A 17,411-nucleotide genomic window follows, 5' to 3' on the forward strand; every position below is an offset into this window, starting at 1 on the left:
CTGGTGCGCACACCCTCAAACCAATACTTTGTCGAAGCACCTTTTAATTTAATTACAGCATTCAGTCTTTCTGGGTAGGAATCTATCAGCACGCCACATCTTCACTTGGCAATATTTGCCCGCTCTTCCTGGCAAAAGCGCTCCAGATCTGTCAGATTGCAAGGCGTCTCCTGTGCACTGCCCTCTTCAGGTCACCCCACAGATTTTCAGTCGGATTTAGGACTGGGCTCTGGGTGGGCCATTCCAAAGCTTTCATTTTCTTCTGGTAAAGCCATTTTTTACCCCCACAGTATTGGGGGGGGACATGTCCCAGCCATCTATACCCAAATCGACGCCCTTGGGCTCCAGATTGACTCTCACCTGTTCTCAGTATTTCCAAATCAACCAATTTGAGCCCAATTTCACAAGGATCTTGTTCAGAGAAGGAATCTGCCCTGCTTCTTCTTAGCTGACTCCTAAACAAACAACCGATACAGGGTTAATATGATATTATGGCGACAAATCACTACAGTGACCAGTGTTACAAAACATACCAAATGCTACAGACAATCACTGCTGTCACACCAAAGGTAAATACTGACAAGGTCATGGCTTCAACTGTGGAAAAAAGAATCCATCCATCCATTTTCTGTACCTGCTTATCCTATTCAGGTTTGCGGGGGTGCAGAGCCTATCCCGGAAGCTATGAGCGCAAGGCAGGGAACAACCCAGGATGGGGGGCCAACCCATCGCAGGGCACACATTCACATATTATCACCCAGCCATATTGAGGGATAAATGACCCTATGAGATACTTCGAAAAAAGTTTATTTTTTCGACCTGTGATTACTGGCAATCCTACTATTTTTATTACTCTTTAAATGCAGTCTATTTTATTTGAAGCCTAATTTGTCTGAAGCAAAGCCGTGTGTCTTCTTAATTGAGGACGAGAAAATCTCATGATTTTAACGTCTCGTGTAATGATTAATTGACAGCTACATGTTGGAACAGGCAGTTACAGGACGTTCCCAGAATGCATTGCACGCAGCTCAGAATGCCAATTTTAGTAGCCCGGCTACTGGTGCAGCTGGAGTCTCAGGGTCAGATCAGATTAGGAAATGAAGTGAGGAAGCGAATGGGTAGCGAATGACACTAAACCAGTATCCGTCCTGACAGGAACGGCACTTTCCGAAATTGAGCAGCAAGAAATAAAAAGTCTACAGCGGCTGCATTATAGGGATCCTACAGTGTCCTTTAGAAGGCTGGACAAAGGAAGCACATTCTTATACCGTGGGATCTACAGTTGCTTAACATCGACAGCAGTGTTTCCCAATCCAGTCCTAAGGGACCTGCAGTCAGTCCCCTCCCTCCCGGCTTCTGCCAGACACATTCAGCAAAAACGTAGACTGCTGTGGGTCCCTGTGGACTGGATTGGGAAACACTGATCTACATAATGGTCTGTAATACCAGACGGTCCAAGAGCAACAGAGGCCACAGGGCTGGGGTACCTCCCAGTCCATCACAGGGCAAAATAAACTATATGTATATGGAAATTATGGCTGCTGGTAACCATGGACCAGCCTGAATGGACTGCTGCCCCCTACCTGTAGGTGAGAATACTGCAGGATGAATCCCTTTTTTGTGTTCTGTCCTCTTGTTCCCTCGACAAAGGGGCTATTTGTCTCCAACCTTATTTGCAGTCTCCTAGGCTCACCTCAATATTTACCTGTTTATATAGATTAGTAACACCTTTTATCCATAATTAATGACATGTAGAAAAGAGATTTCACAAATAAATACTCCTGAAATGCATAAATTATGTTTATTTGCCTTTTACAAACCAATGAAAAGTCAGCACTCTACATTCATGTGACGTAATCATCTATAGACAATCGGCTCTATTTGATGATCTAATGCAAAGCGTAAAGCGCAAAGCGGAACTAACAGTTACTGGCGTTTCCACATCCACTGTGCTCCTTACTGTATTGTGTTCACTGTGAGTACAGTAGGTACTTTTTCGCTCAGGGGAGCATATAGCGGTAAACTTTGCTGAATGGCTAACGACATACACCAACGCTAACTTGGGAGATCCGTGGAGGTATTGGGAAAAGGGAAGTAGTGGAGCAGATAGAATTATTGTTGTATCTCTGTTACATAAAATGCATTTTTGCATGTTTCTGAATCAGAAAACTTGTTGCATAACCAATGTACTTCTGTCTAATATTGCCGGTGCCCAGGGTGAAACTTGACAGAACTTATCAGTGAGATAATGTTACATTGTTATTTATTCTGTGCAATCGAAAGATCGATGTGCTAGCCAGATTTAAAAATGACTTTTAAACATGTAAATAAAATATTCATGAAAATCATAAACTGACTGTCGGTCAGGTAAAATCAATTGATCACCATTAATCGTATTCATGGGACACTTCCAGTCACGGGACACTCTTCTCTGGATGTCTTCATTTTCTTCATTTCTCGCCATAAACTCAGCCATGTTGAGGTTAAGACACAGTAAGGGGTACCTAAAGTTATTTTCCTTACTTTAGTTGTTAAGGTCTTTTGTGCAACTTTAAGGGAAGTATAAGACCAAGAAATGGACAAAAGCTTAAATATGTAAGTGAACATTTTAAGGAAACCATAAAGACTTAAGGGTGTTCTGTGCAAAATATTATTTTGGACTTTAAGGGAAATCTTAAGTCGAGGTGTTTTGCGCAACCGGTCCCTGGTTTTTGCATGGCTTTTCATCCATTGTGTGGTGATGTTTGTATGCAGTACTTGAAGAAATGCAGATACTGCTTTGTGAATGTTGAGGATGCGCCAAAGCATCTGAGAAGAGCTGAGGTTCCAGCCTATTGCAGAAATAAACAGAAGTTGTCTGGAGAGATACTGACACATTTCTCACACGTGCCAAGACATCACAGATGAGCAGATAGCAAACAGCTTCCTGACTCTTATGGTGGAGAAGGTATCTGCTTTGGGTTCCCTCTGTCATGGTTTAGCTGGGCATACAGAACAGAGCCCTGTAAGAGAAACACAAACAGATCCTGTAATTCAGACCACACCCTCCCCAGCGAAGGGTTTCCCATCTGCGGAAGCACAATCACAAAATGTTATGGCTAATCAGCGTGATTAGGAAATGAGTAACAAAACCAGTACAGACCTCTGGGACAACCACCACCCTTCCTTTTACGGCCTTTAAACACTAGATTGAACAATATCCACAAAATCTAACAAACTGGCTACAGCTGTAATAAAGTTTCTTTGCATGTTGTAGACGTTTCTAGTAGAGGACACAGTCACCAAGGGGGACCTTCATCATGTAAGATTTCCTACAATAAGGAAGTCAGCCATTCCCTTCACTTACAGTGTCAACAGCACCTGTAAAAACAAAAAAAGTCAAGTTCAGGAAGAGAACGTTACCTGCTGTTCATTACCATGACCTCTGTGGTGAACACGAAAGATTCACTCCAGGAGGGGACCAAACAGGCCCGCGTAACAGTGTTTCTCGATTGCTTCGACACATTTCATGAAACATGCTTAACATTCTCACGACTATAAGAGCATTTCTCAAAAAAAAACAAAAAAAAACATGCATATAGCAGAACAGTAAGACTGCAAAAGGGTGTAACTCTGATGGATGGATGGATGGATGGATGGAGTCAGACAGAGAGACAGAACTTTTATTGATCCTGATGGAAAACTTAATCTATTCTTTATTTCAGCCACAGTGTAAACAGGTGCCGATGAGCCTGGACCCAATCCCAGAATGCACCTTGCATAAGGCAGGGGACACCCTGTATGGGCTGTGACTTCATCACACAGACCATCCTCACGCACAGCACTCAGGCAAGGTGGAAATGCCAAGGGGATAACCAGCTCAACTGGGGGGAAATGGGCTAACTTGTCACACACACACACACACACACACACACCCGCTTGCACATGTAGGGTAAACATATCTTTATGGGGACCACTCATTCATTTCAATGGGAAAAATGCTAACGCTAACTATGACAACCGTAACCCCTACCCTGCCCTAACCATAAGCATAAGTAACCAAACAAAATACAAGAGTTTTTGCATTTTTAGTTTTTTCATAGCAGTCACCGATTTTTATAAAATAGAGTTTTCCCATATGGCGACCAGGAAACCGGTGTGAGAATGAGACTGGGAGATACTGTATGTGTGAGACTGGGAGATACGTGTGAGGCTGGGATGGTCACACTGCTATTCAGTACAGAACTTTCCCGCAGCAACCAGCTCCTATTCCACTCTGTGTCCCTTCCCCGTTTGGCCAGCAGGCGGTGCTGGTCATCCCGTTCCTTGTGTTTTTTTAGTTCAGGTGTGAATTAAGTGAATACAGAAACTGAACAAACAACCTTCTCGTGGTGATTTCTGGTCCTTAAGCAAGACGTCGTCTGAGCTCTCTGTTCCCCGAGGAGCGTAAAAGACAGTGGAGCTGGACGACTGGCAGGCGGGTGGTTCCACATGGTCACTCAGGACTGTATGGGAAGCTAACAGAGGGGAAGGTCATGCAGGAATGAGGGACGTTCCGTTTTATATACATGGCTGGGTTTCTTTGGCAACAAACGACCATAATGAAAAAGAGCCAAGGGTTACCTTTGATATATCCTGTGCAGGCAGGAGTTACAGCTACAGAGGCGTCTGATTTGAACTTTGTTGCCTTGCTGTGAAACAGGAAGTGACATCATTTTCATGCTTGCTACAATGCCACAATTTCATTATTACCTTTTTACATTTCTTTGTGTTTATCGGATACTTTTCTGTCCAAAGCGACGTTCAAGTGAGGCAAATACCACATGCTGTCAAGGAGTCAATCAGGCATAAGTGCAGCTAGGCTGAGCTTCCAGTGAATATCCAGGTATAAGTTATATAGGGGCAGGAGCTACACAACCCAGCAAAGCAAGAATTATTATGTCTTATTGGTTTGAATGGATGCTGCATGGACACCAGATGCGGGAGAGCTGGCAGCCCTAAATAGTGCAATTGGATGGTATTTTTTGCTACAAATTAAAAACAAATCGATGTTCAGCTTACAGATAGAGCTCGGTTTCTTTCTCCTTTCTCTTGCCTGCAGTGGAGATGGGAAGAGAGAAAGGTATGGAGTCAGGTGGAGATGTGGAACTTCAGGTGGAGATGTGGAATCTCCAACAAAACAATAATTTATTATGCAGTGTAACAATGTAAATGTACAATGGCTACTGACCCACAGCAAATGCTGGCTTTTAACTCCCTTTGTGTCCTGAAAATCTCTCACCAAAACATCCCAACTCTGTAAACATGATTTCAGGCAAGCAGGGGTGTATAGAGGGGTGGGGCCACAGGGGCAGTAGGCCCAGCTGAAAGCTGATTGGCTCCCTGAGTGCGAGGGGTCATCTGCCAATTCAAATTGTATCATTGGCTAATGATAAGGTTAGTCCCTCTGCATGAATTATGCCCCCCCCCCTTGAGCCCCCCCACCTTTAAAAAATCCACCAGTGAGCAGTCCTTCATGCACAAGCTGCCTCCGTGGCTTCCTGCTCAGTATCCTGGTGTCTGAGGTTTGACTCTCATGTCTCCCATAAAGCCTATTAAAAGTGTCTCTCTTCAAATCATCATCCTAGAACAGTGGGACCCGTCTCATACATTTCCTATTGGTATGAAGGGATCACATGCTTCTCTACCTTTTTTATGTATGTAGTGGATCAAGGAAACCGTGACGATGCTGAGCAGTAGAACTATGATGAAGGCAGTCATGGCAATCTTCCACGGGGCATCTTTCACTGTAATGCAAAGTCATTCATTTCAGTCAAAACTGATTAACAAACAGCAAGAGCAAGAATACAGCCTGAGGAAATGGTCTGATACATACATGAAGTTGTACTATTCTGTTGTCAAGCCTTCAGTGCTAAACGTTACTAAAAACAATTTGGTAGCTAGCAATCTTAAAATCTGGAACATATCTGCTGCGTGTGCATGAACGCTTGGTGCATCTCCCTGGCTTGGAGTGCAGGTGGAATTGTGCCATCCAGCAGACAGCAAACCCAAAGAGACACGGAAAATGGAGAAGCAGTAGGAAGCCAGGTCACATACAGCCGATGCAGGATCTGTATGGTCTCTGATCATCTATCGGACATTGATCATTTAGGTCGGGTGAAGCATATGGAAAATTCTGGACCTGCTGAAACATGCACTGCAAATTTCGTGAGCATATTTCATACGTTTGCGTGAGTCTGCATCTGTGCAGTTGGATGAACTTTTAGCATCATGTGTGTGTCTGTGTATGACTGGCCATGTATCTTACCTGTTACTGTGATTTCCCCGCTCCGCCGGCTCTCCATGTCAGTATTCTGAACCTGGCAGTAATACCTCCCCCCCTGCTTGTGCTCTATTTTGCTCAAAGTGTAGCTGTGCTTCCTCTCTTCCGTGGTGCTGCTATTGATGATCTTCCCGTTATGGTACCATTTAAAGGTGATGGGAGGGGAGCCGTCTTTGACAGGGCAGAAGAGGATTAGCTCTTTTCCTTCAACCACGTTTCCGGTGCTGGGTAAGGCCGTAAGCTGTGGATCCGACACTGGCTCTGTGGGGAGGGTGGGGCATTTTAACTTACGCTGAAGTTAAACAGTCTGTGCTTATCTAGGTTAGCTCTCCACTCTGGGCTATGAGCACTGCTGTTACATTAGACTGTTACTTAGCAGACTGTGCTAATCTAGGTTAGCTCTCCACTCTGCGCTATGAACACTGTTGTTACATTAGACTGTTACTTAGCAGACTGTGCTAATCTAGGTTAGCTCTCCACTCTGCGCTATGAGCACTGCTGTTACATTAGACTGTTACTTAGCAGACTGTGCTAATCTAGGTTAGCTCTCCACTCTGCGCTATGAACACTGTTGTTACATTACACTGTTACTTAGCAGACTGTGCTAATCTAGGTTAGCTCTCCACTCTGCGCTATGAGCACTGCTGTTACATTAGACTGTTACTTAGCAGACTGTGCTAATCTAGGTTAGCTCTCCACTCTGCGCTATGAGCACTGCTGTTACATTAGACTGTTACTTAGCAGCCTAGGCTAGCGCTCAACTCATCACATGCTAACCCCTTAAACCCTCAACATCTGCACAGGCATGTCAGTTTACCTATGACTGTGGTGTTGAGTGCAAGGCTGGGCCTCTTTGACTTGTCCCCGAGGTTCTGGGCGAGGCATTTGAAATCGCGGATCTCTTCTCTTGAATTGACGGTAATGCTGGTAACGTTGAAGACGGCTCGGTCCTGAGGCGAGTGCACAATGAAGCTACTGACCGTTTCCCCCTTAAACAGCAAAGTGTAGGTGATGGGCAGGCTGCCTCTGACACTCCGACATACAATAGAAAAGGGCCTCCCTAGGACCACATTCCCCCAGGCCTCGATCAGCGGCTTGGACACCAGGACTGGAGGGTGTGAACAGACACAATGAGTGATCATCAAAAAACAAGAACTAAGGGGAACATGAAAAGAGTTTGTGAAAACTGGTAAAATTACCTTTTGTTTTCAGAGCAAATGCTAAACTCCGTTTCTGTATGGATTTAGCCTCAACCTGACAGGAGTAATTCCCATCGTGTTGCACGTCTGCAGTCATTCTGTACTCTCCAGACGGAAGATCTACCACTTTGATGTTTTCCTTATACAGGTGATATTTCACATCAGTGGCATTGATTCTTTGGTAGTCAATGTGGGCAGACTTGCAGGAAAATGTCAGCATCTCTCCTTCAAAGACATTTCTTGGTTGCACGGTCAACACTGGCTTCGAGAACAACTCTGTGGGCGACAAACATCCAGTGGTCGTCCGTTATGTCAAACTTTTACGTACCATACAGGCCTGTACATATTGCTTCAAAACCAGTTGTTCAACTAAATGAAAACTTCCAGTGCGGGATTAATGGTTAACAGGAATTACACTCATGGTCTTCAGGTCTAAACCACAAAAAAGTTCTTAACCATTTGGTACCAATCGTTCTGTTCTGTGGCATTTGTACTGGGAATTTGCCAATATTATTTAATGGAATGAACACAATCGCCCAGCACCAATTATTGAGGTTTCATTGTGCATTAGCCACTTGATTGACAAAAGTTAGTTTATGTTTCTCTTGTAATAATCATCTTATATGAATCATCGTCATCAACTGTCTGTCCCAGGAAGTGTGGCTACTCTTGTTGGGATGAAACATCACTGGGACTCAAGGAAGACCTGGCTAAGCTAACATTTGCTAAGGCAAAAAATATCCCGTAAGCATCACTCACTGAGGAAGACACTTCTCATACACTTCTCATATATATTTCAACAGGTCAACGAATCTCCTTTATGGACCTGCAGGTCAGTCAACCAGGCCAACCCGGCATGAACCAGCAGCCTCATCTGCCATATGAATGGAGCATGAGACACTGTTCTGTATGACATCAGCAGCTACTTTGCATCTATAAGTCTCAGCATCTGCTGCTTTGCCAGGCTCATGTTCCAGATCTGCTGTTCAGGACGGTGTAGCCCTTCATTATGAGGATTTTGAGGTTGGGTGGTAGGATCCCGCACACACTGCAGTGGACCTCCAGGCAGTTCCCCGTGATGATTTTACCCAATGGCAGAAAGCTAATCTCAAGCATAATGGTGAGTTTTAACAATAGATGAATCAGAGTTAGCGTAGGAAAGAGGTAGTCAATTCGAGGCAACGTGGGCACATGCTTCCACTCACCTCGCACAGCCACCACCTCCCTGTTGCTCTTCTCCGATGTTGCCTGGAATAGCAGTAGTTCGTAGCTACAGTGCACTTCATACACTCCCGACTGCTCAAACTTCAGCTTGGTCGACAGCGAGTTTTCCTTGCTGGAGTTCGTGTTGAAGAGGGTCGAGTTGTGGTACAAATTGAAGGTGAAGGGACCCTCCTCCTTGGGGGCCGTGCACTCGACGCTTAGTTCCTCCCCCTCAGAGATTTCACCCCTGGACACTTTCAGAGAGGGAGTCTCCACACCTGGCCGAACCCACACAGGAAGGTACGCACATACACATAAGCAAAGAGGGCTGAGCTGTTGGCAGCTCTTTCTGTCAGGGCACTGCTCAGCAAAACCACAGGCTGCAGGCTCATAATATCCATTGTTTTTATTCTGAACATTATTTCATGATCATTTTCTCATCATTAAAAGTGTCAGGGGATGAAAAGCCATCAGTGGTAAAATCATGGAGAATGAAGTTTAACACTGACTGATCATCATGTAGCTCCAAAAATATGCCATCCCCACAACACAGATTTACATCACTTGCGAGTCCTATCATGGTCAACCCAATGCCATTTCTTGATGCATTTCACATAAAGTATAGCAAATGTATATAAAATGATGTGTCACATTATGAGGGAGGTCTTCACCTCAAAATCCTCAAAGAGCCACATGTCTACCTCGGACAAAGCTCTATAGGCCGTAAATGAGCCTTGGGGTGATGAACCTCGGCTGAACCTATAAGCCAATCGGCTGCCTTTCTCATGGAGACAATATTCACAGCTTCACCCAAGCTGTGAATTACTCTGATTCACCTGCTAGCTTTAACATTGCTGAACAGAGGGGAGCATAACCTTGGCTTTACTGTATTTAGAGAGGCGACATACATAAGAGTCACATAATACATTACTTACCATCTTAACATATATAGTACTAAGGTTTGACACTTTTAATGATTACCCCTAATAAGACGGGACATTAAAACATCAAGAGCTATTGCTGTTCCTGCAGATTCTGTTCCTATACGTTCCTTTCACACTTCCATGCAGGGCAGCGTACCTGTGACTCTGAGAAACTCTGCCTCGCTCCTCACGGTTGCGTTCAGGATTTTGACCTCACAGGAGTACAATCCAGAGGTGGGGACCCTGACCGCGTGCAGGTGGTGGCTCAGGTGGCTGAAGCTGTGGTTTTCTGTGTGTATCAGCTGCTGGTATTTATAGAAGCTATACTGGTAGGTTAGGGTGGCCGTCTCTGATGCGTTGGCATCGCAGTCGCATTTGAGCTCGACGTCAGTGTCTCTCTGTACCTCAGTGGCTGGTAAAATCATCAACGTCACTTTGTTTATGGTGAAGACTGCAGAGTGACAATGAGACCAAAGAGAGAAGTTCAGTTGGTCGCCAATCCCAAATGTGGCACTTTCATGGAGTTAAGGATACATTCTGTCTCGTTGCATCATGTCAACAATAAGTAATAAAAAGAGGTTTGCTGATTTCATATACAATACTGTGCAAATTTTAGGCTGCAAAGAAAATTATGTTACAACTATCTTTATGCTAATGTAAAGCTATGGTTTTATGTAAATCGATTAGCCATTTCAAAAGCAAGTTACCCCAGTATTACCAGTAACCATCTAATAAACCAGTCAGTTTGTTGACTCCAACATTAGCATAGTATGCTTGGCTCATCTATATCCCATTAAGTTATCTAACCCATCCATCTTCTGTACCTGCTTGTCCTATTCAGGGTCACGGTGGTTCAGAACCTATTGGCACAAGGCAGGGAACAACCCAGGATGGAGCGCCAACCCATCGCAGGGCACAAGGCTTTGTTTGCATTGTTCCTATTTGTTTATATTTATCATTAATGTGAGTGGCTCATTTTGTTTGGTGTAATAAATACTGCTGCCTGCAACCTGCAATCACTGATAAAACATTTTTCCAGTATTTTTTTTCTTATATCAACATAAATATCATCATCACAAATTTCCTTGAAATATCGTAATATGAACTTGAGGCTATATCGCCCACCCCTAGTATCTGTAGCTATGTTCTTGTGGTCAGTTGCCTAACCACGGTCAAAAAGTGCGGCAACATGTTAACAAATGCCGCAACCTGTTTTGCAAAATGCATAAATGTCCAAAACAGCTGTGTGTTCACCTCCAAGGACATAGATATACAGACTGATCAGCTCCTTCATTTCTACAAGGCAAAGGGGCAGAGGGGGTGACTGGTGAATGGGGGCCATCCTCCTGCCCACGCAGGAAGGCCTCCCATCAGATAGGGACTGACTGGATCTCTCCAGCCAGCACCTACACACTCCTGGAAGCCGCCAGCCGCCTGCCCCCTCATCGGCCATGTGGGTCACCACAAGCTACGTTTTCTCAGACTGTCACCAGACATTCTTACTAAACAAAGGACAGAGCTGGGTAGTTCAGCTCCAGAAAGTAAAAGTCCAGACTAAGACTACGAGCACAATGAGCACTGCTGTTATATTCGGGAAAAGTGAAAAGAGTGTGAAAATGAGTGAAATTACCTTTAATTTTCAGGACAAACACTAAGCTCCGTTTTTGGATGGATTTAGCCTTGGCCTGGCAGGAGTAATTCCCATTGAAACGCAAGTCTGCATACATTCTGTACTCTCCAGATGGAAGATGTACAACTTTGACGTTATCCTTGTAGAGGTGATATTTCACATCAGTGGCATTGATTCTTTGTGAATCCATGTGGGCAGATTTGCAGGAAAATGTCAGCAACTCTTCTTCAAAGACATCTTTTGGTTGCACGGTCAACACTGGCGTCGAGAACAACTCTGTGGGCGACAAACATCCAGTGGTCGTTTGTTACGTCAAACTTTTACGTACCATACAGGCCTGTACATATTGCTTCAAAAGAAGTCGTTCAACTAAAAGAAAACTTCCAGTTTTGCGGGGTTAATGGTTTAACAGGAAAAATTCATGGTCTTCAGGTCTAAAGCAGGAAAAAGTTCTTAACCATTTGCTTCCAATCGTTCTCTTCTGTGGCATGAGTACTGGGAATTTGGCAATATGATTTAAAAGAATGAACACAACCGCCAAACACCAATTACCACTGTTTTAGTGTGCATTAGCAACTTGTTTCATAAAAGTTTAACTTTGTTTCTCTTGTAAGGATCATCTTATACAGATCATCATCATCAAATATGAACCACTGAGCAGCATCATTAAAGGTCACGATTCTAGGATGAACAGCAGCCACCACACAGGGTGCATCTGGACTGCAAACAACGAGCTCAAGACTATGAGCACTATGAGCAGTGGTGTTACAATAATGAAATGTGAAAAGCGTTTGTGAAAATGAATGAAATCACCTTTTGTTTTCAGGACAAACACTAAGCTCTGTTTTTGGATGGATTTGGCCTCGGCCTGACAGGAGTAATTCCCATCGTGTTGCACGTCTGCAGTCATTCTGTACTCTCCAGATGGAAGATCTACCACTTTGATGTTTTCCTTATAGAGGTGATATTTCACATCAGTGGCATTGATTCTTTGTGAGTCCATGTGGGCAGACTTGCAGGAAAATGTCAGCATCTCTCCTTCAAAGACATCTATCGGTTGCACGGTCAACACTGGCGTCGAGAACAACTCTGTGGGCGACAAACATCCAGTGGTCGTCTGTTATGTCAAACTCTTATGTACCGTACAGGCCTGTACATACAGATTCAAAGTTTCAAAGAAAACTTCCAATGTAGAATTAATGGTTTAACAGGAATTACACTCGTGGTCTTCAGGTTCAAGGCAGTTCTTAAACATTTGCTACCAATCATTCTCTTCTAAGAACATAACAAACGAGAGGAGGCCATTCGGCTCATCAAGCTCCTCTGGGGAGAACTTAACTAATAGCTCAGAGTTGTTAAAATCGTATCTAGCTCTGATTTAAAGGAACACAGGGTTTCAGCTTGCACTACACTAGCAGGAAGACTATTCCATACTCTAACTACACACTGTGTAAAGAAGCGTTTTCTCAAATTCAGTTTAAAATGTTCTCCTGCTAATTTCCACCTATGGCCACGAGTTCTAGTATTTAAACTAATTGAGACCTGTTAGAATCTTATATACCTGGATCATGTCCCCCCTTAATCTCCTTTGCGCGAGGCTGAACAGATTCAGCTCAGCTAACCTCTCCTCATAAGACATTCCTCTAAGACCAGGAATCATTCTTGTAGCCCTACGTTGAACCTTTTCCAAGGCAGCAATGTCCTTGTTAAGGTATGGTGACCAAACCTGCACACAATATTCTAGGTGGGGTCTTACCAAGGAATTATATAATCATAGCATCACCTCCTTTGATTTAAACTCCACACACCTAGAGATGTAATCCAACATTCTATTGGCCTTTTTTATTGCTTCCCCACACTGGCGAGAGTGGGACATGGAAGTATCAACATACACACTGAGATCTTTCTCATAATCAGCTACCTTTATTTCAGTGGAACCCATAAAATATCTGTACTCTATATTTTATATTACCTTACATTTATCTACGTTAAATTTCATCTGCCAGGTATCAGCCCAGTCGCTAATTAAATCAAGATCCCGTTGTAGCCTCTGTGCTGCTAATTTAGTATCTGCTATACCACCCACCTTGGTGTCGTCTGCAAATTTAACCAGTTTACTGTATATATTGGTGTCAATATCATTAATGTAAATTAGGAACAATAGTCGTCCTAAAATTGAACCCTGCGGTACCCCACTATGAACGCAGGCCCACTGTGACATTGTACCTCTAATAACTACTCGCTGCTTCCTGTCTGTTAACCAGTTCCTGATCCAAGCTGCCACAGTTCCTAAAATCCCTGCAGCTTTGAGCTTAAGCAAGAGCTGTTTGTGGGGGACGACATCAAAGGCCTTCTGGAAATCTAAGTAGATCACACCGTAGGCCTTTTTGTGATCAATTTCCCTTGTAGCTTCCTCAAAGAACTCAAGTAGATTAGTTAAACTGGACCTACCTCTCCTAAATCCATGTTGGCTATCCCTCAGATATTTGACATTTGTACTGGGAATTTGGCAATATGAACCCAATTGCCCAGCACCAATTACCACTGTTGCAGTGTGCTTGATTGACAAAAGTAAATTTTTCTGTCTCTCTTGTAATGATCATCTTATACGAATCAATCTTCATCAGATATTAATTTCGTTGAGCATTGAAAAGTATAACTGACTAAGTATAACGGACAATTTAATTATCTACATATATAACTAAAAGAGCACATCTACCCTCCGTAACTGTCTGTCCCAGGAAGTGTGGCTACTCTTGTTCCAAAAACCTAATGACACATTATGACAACAGCGATGTTTATGACAACAGTCATAAACATCAATAATGTGTTATTAATGTGCATGACATGTGTCATGTCATTTTTATGACGGTTACATGTCACCCTTATGTAGACTGCTTCAAGTAAAGTGTTACCATATATTACATCAGACTGACGAATCTCCTTTATGTACCTGCAGGTCAGTCAACTAGGCTGAGCGGAATCAAACGGCAACCTCACCTGCCACATGCACGGCTCGTTTGACGCTCTTCTGTCTGCCATTAGCCTCTGCTTTGCACGTATAATTTCCGCCATCTGCTGCTTGTGCCAGGCTTGTGTTCCAGAAAGCTTTTTTTGATCTGCTTTTCAGGACAGTGGAACCCTTCATCACGAAGACTTTGAGGCGAGGTGGTTGGGGCTGGCGGACCCTGCAGCGGACCTCCAGGCTGTCCCCCTCCACAATTTTATCCGACGGCAGAAAGTTAATCTCAGGCGTAACGGCGAGTTCTAACAATGAGGGGTCAAGGTATGAATCAGAGTCAGCGTAGGAAAGGGGCAGTGAAACGTATCAACATGGGTTCACCATTAGCATACCGTGTTTGGCTAATCAATACCCCATTAAGTTATTTTAACTAATTAAGTAAATAAATGAAGTAAACTGGTGGCAGAATTTAACACATGCAAAGAATGACCAGCTGGGGTGCCCCTGAGGGGGGGGGTGTTGGCAAGTTTTTCTTTGAACCACATAAAGAGTCACAGTGACTCAACTGGCTGGCTGAAACAAAATCTTGATTTGGATTTTTACTCTTTGGATCGGATTATCTACCTCTGACAACAGATACCTTCAGAGAGCTGAGGTGCCAGTGCTCGTCTGTCTCCAGAGAGCTGCCTTTGTCTATACATACAGTGCCATTCAGCTCAAGAAATTCTGACTACGTCATGGGAATGAGTGCCTCATAGGATCCAGCAATACAGCGACTAGAAGGCAAACTGCAGGGCATCTATACGCACTGCATTTATGGGGGAGAAACGATCGAGTGTGTGCGGATGACCCACTGAGAATTAATTTTGTACTGTCTACTGCCCCCCAGGCAAAGCAAGACACCGGCCCACAAACTCACCTGTGCCCAACGGGTCTTCTTGCCCTGCACCTGGCAACAGAAAAAGATCAAGTTAGGGAGGAACGGCCACACGTGTCTGATCTGGAAGGGCAGAGCGGCGGACGGAGTCCCTCACAGGCAGACACAAGGGCCAGGAGGAGCAGGCGGTGAGGCAGGGTGTCCATCGGCAGCTGAGGGTCCTCTGTTCACGCGAGCAAACCCAGGGAGTGTCAGAGCAGCCCACGAGCCGGGCTTCCCTTTCTCACGGGCCGGAAGCCGCCGCGGTTTCCTCAGGGAACATTTGCGTTTCCTCCATGGCATGAGGAGAACGTGCAAAGACGGAGTGCGGCCAGGATTCAAATTCCCAGCCCAGGAAGTGTAATTAAATCCCACTGCACTGTTTAAAGGTGTTTGGGTAGCTGCACACTGGCTAATCAAATGGCTTCATATTCTGTGCCAAACTGGGTTAATCAAATGCAACAAATACATGGAATGGCTGAGGTCTTCATCCAGCTGTCCAACAAGATAGCAGTAACTTTTTGGAGAACAGAAGAAATTACTATAAATTTTTATGGCACTGTTCTTAATTTGCATATGTCATAATGTTTAATGTTTTCATTTGGTCTGAGAAAATACACACTTACCACTTAGATAAATAGCTTTAAACATTTTGCACAGTACTGTACGTATACAAGGTGTATGTCAACTTCTTACACTTAAACGCTACAGTTGAACATCCAGTCACCCGTCAATTTTCTGTATCCAGTCATTTAAAATAGCAATCAAATATACCGGTCAACATAAAAGTTACACATATTAGTTTAACGTAACAGTTAAACAAAAAATGATCATTGAATTTAGAGTTTCTACTAGTCTTCATCAAGGGAGTAGTTAGAGAAGAATGAATATGGGGGCTGATTCTTTACTGGAGTGGCTGATGGCTGATGGCCCCTGGCCTTCATCATGTGGCAGGATTGTTGGTTTTGACTAATTAACAGACTCATTGTAATAGTATAGAATACATAGTGCCTGGGATGATTTTGAAGATTCCTATAAGTATTTCAGGGCATCATCTTCATAAACACCGATCTAGTCTATTGTACTGAGGTTGTAATGCCTGTCATGTTCTGGTCATGGCTAATCGCCAGTGGCTCCATGAAAACAGCAGACAGAGGTGGCAGAGGACGTTCCTGCCTGGTTACCTCTGCACTGCATTATCCCATCAGCAGGGACCGTGACTGCTGGTGAGCGAGCTGTAAGTGGTAATGGTCAGTAACTGGGAGGTAGAGTTGGGTCTTTACTGGGTTTAATGTAACACCGAATGAAGGCTGGAGTTCATTTGCTTAGTTTCAGCCGTGTGATTTGTAGGAATTATGGTGGGACTGTTCACCATTGACTTAAGAGTGTTATAGTATAGACTTTCTGTCTATATTTTAAATAGATCATTTTTCTTTGTTTTCAGTTGGTTTGCCAAATATCTTCCTGGTTTGCAGTTATTTTTTAAATGGTCATGTCTAAGTATTATGTTTGTGACGAAATTATGTTTATGTGGTATAATTATTATTGTGTGTGTACTGGAATTTCTCCCAGAGTCTCAGTAATTCCCACGGGAAATCATCAGACATAACATCCGTTTTCCGGGTTTCCCATAATAATGCAGGTTTTGTAAACAAATCCAGGATCTGTATGATTGAACTGATTTACCAGATAAGCTTCTTTTATGAGTCAGTACACCGATTTCGGCACTGGGTGGCGCTGACGGCACACGCACGGAGGAGCCGTGACGAGAGCTGCAGTGAGGCAGGAAGCCAAAGCGAGAAAAGCAGAGTATGCAGACCTCTTGTATATGTATACTGTACATGTCTGATGGAAACACTAATGTTTGGTGTTTTATGTACAACAGCATAATTCAATGGTGTGAATTGTACATCAGCAGCAGCGGAACCATCCCTGGACACTGAGAAGGTCCTGGTGGCTTCCATCGTGTCTGTATTTCCTCAGAAGGCTGTGAACCTCTGTTTTAATGGGCACTTTGATCAGTCACATGGGCTCAGAGCAGACATGTCCCGACAATCACATGTTCATCATGGGATTGCAACCCCTTGACCCGACATTCAGTGACTGTATGCTTGTGGATCCCCACACATACAAAGACTGAATCCTTAACCTGAAAGACAGTCAGAGAGGCAGAAGAGTCACTGTATCCTTAGCATGTACTTCAGCAGTACATGGACTTAGACTGCTACGCGAAAACCAGCCTGAACCAGCATAGCAAGTCTGATTGACCCTTAATCG

The 17,411-nt window shown here is 43.9% G+C and overlaps 1 protein-coding gene across 1 annotated transcript; it reads right to left on the minus strand.

The window, feature by feature from the left end:
* Positions 1–1,787: 1,787 nt before the first annotated feature.
* LOC111843202 (platelet endothelial cell adhesion molecule-like) lies at positions 1,788–15,413 on the minus strand. Its single transcript, XM_023810573.2, has 16 exons — positions 15,253–15,413; positions 15,138–15,167; positions 14,257–14,523; positions 12,070–12,345; positions 11,257–11,532; positions 9,784–10,077; positions 8,706–8,981; positions 7,501–7,776; positions 7,119–7,409; positions 6,287–6,562; positions 5,667–5,765; positions 5,041–5,074; positions 4,603–4,670; positions 4,362–4,496; positions 3,347–3,360; positions 1,788–3,002 (listed from the first exon to the last, which is right to left on the minus strand). Exons 1-16 carry the CDS (start codon positions 15,299–15,301, stop codon positions 2,934–2,936), a joined length of 2,730 nt encoding a protein of 909 aa, XP_023666341.2. The 5' UTR covers positions 15,302–15,413; the 3' UTR covers positions 1,788–2,933.
* Positions 15,414–17,411: the final 1,998 nt, after the last annotated feature.

The sequence above is a fragment of the Paramormyrops kingsleyae genome, chromosome 22 (assembly GCF_048594095.1).
Source record: "Paramormyrops kingsleyae isolate MSU_618 chromosome 22, PKINGS_0.4, whole genome shotgun sequence".
NCBI classification, from domain to species: domain Eukaryota; kingdom Metazoa; phylum Chordata; class Actinopteri; order Osteoglossiformes; family Mormyridae; genus Paramormyrops; species Paramormyrops kingsleyae.

What these genes read in the sequence shown, in the direction of transcription:
- LOC111843202 (XM_023810573.2), bottom strand. Translation starts at nt 15,301, where the DNA reads ATGGACACCCTGCCTCACCGCCTGCTCCTCCTGGCCCTTGTGTCTGCC. An exon ending in ACGAGCCGTGCATGTGGCAG is followed by an intron (nt 12,346 to 14,256) that starts GTGAGGTTGCCG and finishes TGTCGCCCACAG; the next exon opens with AGTTGTTCTCGACGCCAGTG. An exon ending in GTTTGTCCTGAAAACAAAAG is followed by an intron (nt 11,533 to 12,069) that starts GTGATTTCATTC and finishes TGTCGCCCACAG; the next exon opens with AGTTGTTCTCGACGCCAGTG.